This window comes from Pelecanus crispus, chromosome 6 (assembly GCF_030463565.1).
Source record: "Pelecanus crispus isolate bPelCri1 chromosome 6, bPelCri1.pri, whole genome shotgun sequence".
Lineage (NCBI taxonomy): Eukaryota > Metazoa > Chordata > Aves > Pelecaniformes > Pelecanidae > Pelecanus > Pelecanus crispus.
Genome location: NC_134648.1, coordinates 43,511,060 through 43,517,059, shown reverse-complemented (window position 1 = coordinate 43,517,059; position 6,000 = coordinate 43,511,060). Strand labels below are relative to the sequence as shown.

Below are 6,000 nucleotides of genomic sequence, written 5' to 3'. Positions count from 1 at the left end.
TTGAAGGAATGCACAGACCACAGTCTTGGTGGCTCGACAGTTCACAATGACCTGAACATCGCAGTGAAAATTTTATAGCAAAATACCTCACTGACACAAACAATTTTATACTCTTTGAGTTTCATTAAAACCCAAACTTGTGAAAGCCAGGAAATGCACTATGTTAAGACACAGCCCACATGCTCCTCACCCTAGAAACAACAGGAATTATCTGCAAACACAACAGTTGTCACTTATCGTGAACGGGAAAGCAAGTAACTCCAATGGTGATGCAAGGCGACCTGGGAAATCACGCTCTTAACATACACGGGAGGTAACCTGGGACTGATACTCGCCTCTGTCCCCACTCCTGCCTGCCTGGCCCCGCGCCTCCCCAGCCTTCCTCCTTCCTTCTCCTCCTCCGTGGGATTTTGCAGCGTGTAACTGCAGCTCACAATGCTACAGACTTTAATAATTCTGTGCTGGCAACCCACGATCACAGTAATTTTGCAGTAAGTCTCCATTGCTGCTGAGCAAAGAGCATCTATCCATACAGCTTAGGAAAGCCAGGTCCTATTGTTAGGATTAGCATTTTCAGAAAAAATGTACTAGTACACTAGGAAATATCACAGAGATGAAAGTAAAATATTGGAGTTGAAAAGAGCAAACAACACTGTATGTCAAGTCTATAATCTGTATTTATAAACTATGGTTAAATGCCACTGTCTCCTGTTCAACCTCCAACTGATCCAACCACCACCCACCCAATCCAATAACTTAGATCAGTGATTTTATGAACTACGATTTCAAATCTAGTATGTTGACTAGAATTCATTAATATGTATTTAACAGTGTACTGTATAATAAAAAAAATATGAGTATGTGTTTCTTAATATTAAGTGGCAATAACACTGTGTCAATGCCCTTCAGTTCCTTTGCAGGAGCAGGGCTGGGAAACAGATACTTTTTCACTCAGGAGAATGAGGAAAGTAAAGCAAATATGTTCTCATTTTAAATTTGGTTTGACCACTGCTATCCTTAAATGCAGAAATGTCCTATCTACTCTGTACAATTATATGTATTTTAAATGACTGACAATTTTTAATCAATAAATCAGGTTTCACCTACTACATTGTGCAATCCTTCCACAAAAATGTTAATTAAATATGAATTTTCAGATTGGCTTAGAAACTATATTTAATCATTATAACCAGTTTCTTGATAAAGGCATTCAAAATAGTTTTGCAGGTGAAAGATTCAACAGAGCAAAACCGCAGTACTTAATTAAAAGGAAAAAAAAAAATTAAAAAGGAGTAAAAATAGAAGGACATTTGGAAGCAAATTTCATCCCTCAACTAACCAAAGACATAATGCGGAAGAAAAGAAAGGGAAAAAAACCAACCTTATATCTGTATACTGACAGTTCACCAACATGAACTGTGTGTGAGAGATATTCTTTTTAACGGAATGAAAACAATAAATACCAAAGTTCAGAAAATATCACAGTCTTTTGCTAAAAACCAGTCAGAAATCCCAGTTTTTCCACTGAAACTTATGATTATACTATGCCAAAACAACCACAGAATTAGTTATAAACATACATATGAACAATTACAATATGTAAAGCAGAAGTGAATAAATAATATGTACAGAGATAAAACTCAGTTAAAAAAACCAGTAAGTTATCAATAAAATACAAAAGGGCAGAACACTAAGCCAGCTTTTATTTTTGTAAAATATACCAGACAACTGAAAGGAAGTAAATATTTGTATCAATTCCACAGGCCTGGGATAATATGCTACTGAAAAAGCTGAACACTGATATGAGATCTCATGGGGGAAGGTGCAGGCAAGGAGGTTCAGCAATTGACTTTAAGCTACAAAATCAACAGTTTTGGACTATATAATTTACATGTTTACAAAATCACCTAAGCTTGAAATTCAACCCATAATTTGTGTCTAGCTTTCCCATGTAAATTCTGGGTAGATACTACTTAAATAATCTTAACGTAAATGTATACCAACTTTTTACGTTGTATCACCTCAATAAGCAAAAAGAACTACATCCTAAATTGTCAATAATTTTTTGGACTACAGGGAAAATCTTGGTCCCACAGAGGTCAACAGCAGAACTCCCTAGAAGGGTTCAATTCCCTGTATGGTATGGTTAAGATGTATATTTAAGATACCCATACTTGACTGTGTAAATGAAAAAGCCTAAATGTCAACTCAGACATCTAATTGTAAATGGAAACTCATTCCCTGAAGGCATATTCTTCCACTTCCACACACAAATACAAAAACAAAGATCGCAGAAATATAAGGCAATGAAAAAACAAACCAGAAGGCCACGCAGTTTGAAGACCAAATTTTTCTTTACTTCAAAAATATATCTTTAAATTCAAATTCCAAGTTGCTGCACTGTAATAGGAATATGCAATCATAAATTAAATTTATCTTGATCATTTGCATCCCCTGGCAAGCTGAGCTCAGGCACAACATCTGGTTTTCAGTGAAGACCTTGGTTACCTAGTCTTCGGTCTGGGTCCATTATAATGCAAAGCAGTCAAGAAATAAGCCTCAGGGTCATGTAATCCATTCTCCACTAAACTCTGAATTGCCTCATGATCAAATATTATCCAATAATGAATGAGTTTGCTCATGATCAAGAACTCTTCTGAATGTATGTGAAATTTTTTTAATTTTCTTTTAAGATGAACACACAAAAGTATTGTAGTTACATAACTGAATTTGCTTCTTAAAATTTTGCAGAACTTAAGGTCAGCTTGGTAGTTAACCAAGTAAAAAGTTGAACCAAAATTGACAGAAATTAGACAATGGCAAATGTAATTTTTTAAGGAGGACTTATGCTTTGGTATCCCTCTCATCATTCTGCTTGGCTGGAGCAGCTTTATTTTCATTCTTGACCTTAAAACAGGACACATGTAAAAATGTACTTCATCCCTTCTTGCTTGATGATGTTACAATCCAGCAGTTAAGTATTGTCTATATCATGTTTTGCACACTTCAATCCATTTGGACATGGCCAAACAATGATTTGAAAAACAGTAAATATCACAATCATAATTTAACCTCTGGTAAATTAACTCCTAAAAAAGTTCTTAGAACTAAAATATGGCATCCACATAATAAGGTAGCAGGACTCTTCTGCATTGGTCGCACCAAAAGATTGCTTTTTTGTTAAGTTTCAGTGACAAACACTTCAAGCAGGAGGAACTGGCAGTCGTCTTACTATTTCCATAGCTATCTTTAGATAGGCTTTAGCCTGTAAAAACAGAAACATATATTTAGCACCTTTCATTTTCTATAAAGAGGAATATTTTACATATCATTAGGTATATGTTCTTTCACACACCTTCAAAGAAAAAGAAAGATGTTACAATAGATGGGTTCAATTTAGCCAGTTTTGTGGTCAGGAAAAAATGATGCATTAATACATAAAATAAGTACAAGCATTATTTCAAATATTGGGGGGGTGGGGTGTTAAATTTTAACTTTGGTATTATTCTGAGAATAGAACTTGACTGAACAATCTGTCTTAAACAGCAAACAGAATCAATATTCTTCTGGAGCAGAAGTGTTGAGAAGGAAGGAGACTCTTTAGTCCCACAGGTACTATTGGTTATGAACTTCCCTCACCCTGAAGACTGAGATGCACTGTGCACAGGATTGAGATAGAGAATCAGAGAAAATAACGACATTCCCCCAAAAGATTTTCTTTTGAGATAATTCATTGTGGACTAGACTACACTACAGAATTTCCTATACAGACATTAAAAATTAAAGTATTTTCAAAAAAAGACATCTTTCCAAAAGACTGAAGTGGGTATTGGAAAGAACTAATTTCGCAACACTAGAATCCATACAGCAAAATCTCCCTCTCACACCAACCTCTGGCATCTGGTCAGATACCAACAGCTGGAGGGCAGAAGAGCACAGAACTGTAAGACTATTGGGAGTGACCCAAATCTCTAAAAACATGACACAGCTAGGACCATGATCAGTCTAACATCAAGTATTCATAAATTTAATGTTGAGACATGTATAAAAACACTGCCTAAGGTCCAACACAGAACAAACACAAAATGAAACCAAATAATTCCTGTACCAAGCTCAACAACTTGTAGCCAAAATGGAGCATGCCTTTTAGAAAGGTTTCCAATCTTGATACAAAGATTTTCAACTAAAAGAGTATCTTTGTGTGTGTATATATATAACCTTGTACGTTGTTCCAGAGGTTGATTACTTCCATTGTTAACATGTACACCTTATCTATAATTTGAATTTGTCATGCTTCAATTTCCAGCTGGTGCATCATGTTCTGTGCTTGTCTAGTACAACAGAAAACTGCCCTGCTATTCAGTTTGCTTCTGCTCTATTAGACTGTAACCAAGCTACTTCATCTTCTCAAATAAATCTGCACATGGACCCCATACTGACAACCTTCCCTAGGAGAAATCACCACAATATTCCCTACCGCACTGATCTCTCCTGCTTCCTGCAGCACTTTTAGATGGCTCTCACCTCAAGACAGACCTTGTATCCCTGATGAGCCTTTAAAACAGCAAACAAGCTGACAAATGCCTGAGGCCAGAGCCTGAGGGGCAGGAAGAGAAGGTCAGTCTCTCAGTTGGGCCACTAGCACCAAATGTCACTGGTCTGAACCAGGTGGCAGTCTTTTGCTGGGCCAGGCAGCCCTAACGTGTCTCCTCTCTTCCTGGGTTTGCCCCTGGCTTGCAGGGTTTTCTTTTCTGGCACTCCCAGCTTCAGTGCCTGACAGTCTCAGTGCTCACGTTACCTTAAAACTAAAGTCATGTAATTTTCTGAGTTTGTAAGTAATGCAGAAACCAAACTAGAATTGTTTTCTCCTATAAACGTGACTTTGCGGCAAGAACTATAGAACTTAAGTCACAAGCATGAAATGCAAACTTGTCGTATGGGTATAACTGCAGTGCAGTTGGGTAGCACAGCTGTTCCCGTGTGCAACACCCACCACACTTAGCTATTAATTCCCTGGGTGGTCTAGCTACTCCTCAGCTATCCACCTGCCTAGATGAGATAATGGGCCAACTTGAAATAAGGTGATTGACTGAAGTCAAGCTGCCTTTGCAGTTAAGTATTTGACTAATCAGTGTAGGAGCGCTCCAGGTGGGAATTTTGGACTACCTTGAAGAGTCCCACAAGCAGCTCCCACTTTGCACAGACCAGTTCATGTGTTTTAATGAGTCAATTAGCAACCTGCATGGAAAATCTGGCCCCTGCTAGAGACTGCCCAGGCTGTTCCTGCTCCAGAGTTGACCAAATTGTACACAGAATTATAAATACACCGTGGAAATTGTTCCTGCAGGTGCAGGAATAGTAACATAGGACAATGGTTTTGTACATAGTTAAGACAGAAGATGTTCTGTACATAAATCAAGACAATCAGCAGCAACGGATCATGCATATGCTGTAGCAGCCATATAGGACCATGGACTAGCTGCATTGTTAAAACTGAGCTAAACAGCAGTTCAGGGAATCTCATTTGATCCAGTCAAAGACATCACTGGCAAGGGTCCTTGGAACACAGACTTCCATCACCATCCAGACAGCAACCAGATATCCTGCTTGGGAGACTTGATTGCTTGGGTAGGTGTTACCCTGTGTCAAGATGCTAAAACCTAGATTCCTTCACCCTCCCCAAAACACTGTTAATGAGTATCTGGGCAACAATTTCACAATGTACACTGACTCTCATTTGCCAAGTAGCCAGTCTGTCACTTCATAGCAGGAGGTTTCTGGTGCAACTCTCTGTAGCCAGCTTGCTAGTATTACCTAGTATTATCAGCAATCGGTCTTATCTGCTGAGCATCCTTTTTATTTTTTCCTAGACCACTACTTGGTATGTTGAATAAAACAGTATCTCACACATGCCCTTACAGAAATCTACCAGTAACCTGTCTTTGACAAAATGAACTGTTTCGAGCCTTAGTTTCCTACTTTGAACAAATCATTCCGCTA

The 6,000-nt window shown here is 38.1% G+C and overlaps 1 protein-coding gene across 4 annotated transcripts in view; it reads right to left on the bottom strand.

Annotated features, from left to right (window-relative positions):
- Positions 1–2,159: 2,159 nt before the first annotated feature.
- Positions 2,160–6,000, bottom strand: part of NUBPL (NUBP iron-sulfur cluster assembly factor, mitochondrial) — a 91,741-nt gene continuing 87,900 nt past the window's right edge. For all 4 annotated transcript variants that reach the window (XM_075712762.1, XM_075712763.1, XM_075712765.1 and 1 more), the window contains one exon: positions 2,160–3,265. In XM_075712762.1, coding sequence (XP_075568877.1) covers positions 3,203–3,265 — 63 coding nt within the window. In that variant the 3' untranslated portion in view covers positions 2,160–3,202. The remainder of the gene's footprint in view (positions 3,266–6,000) is intronic.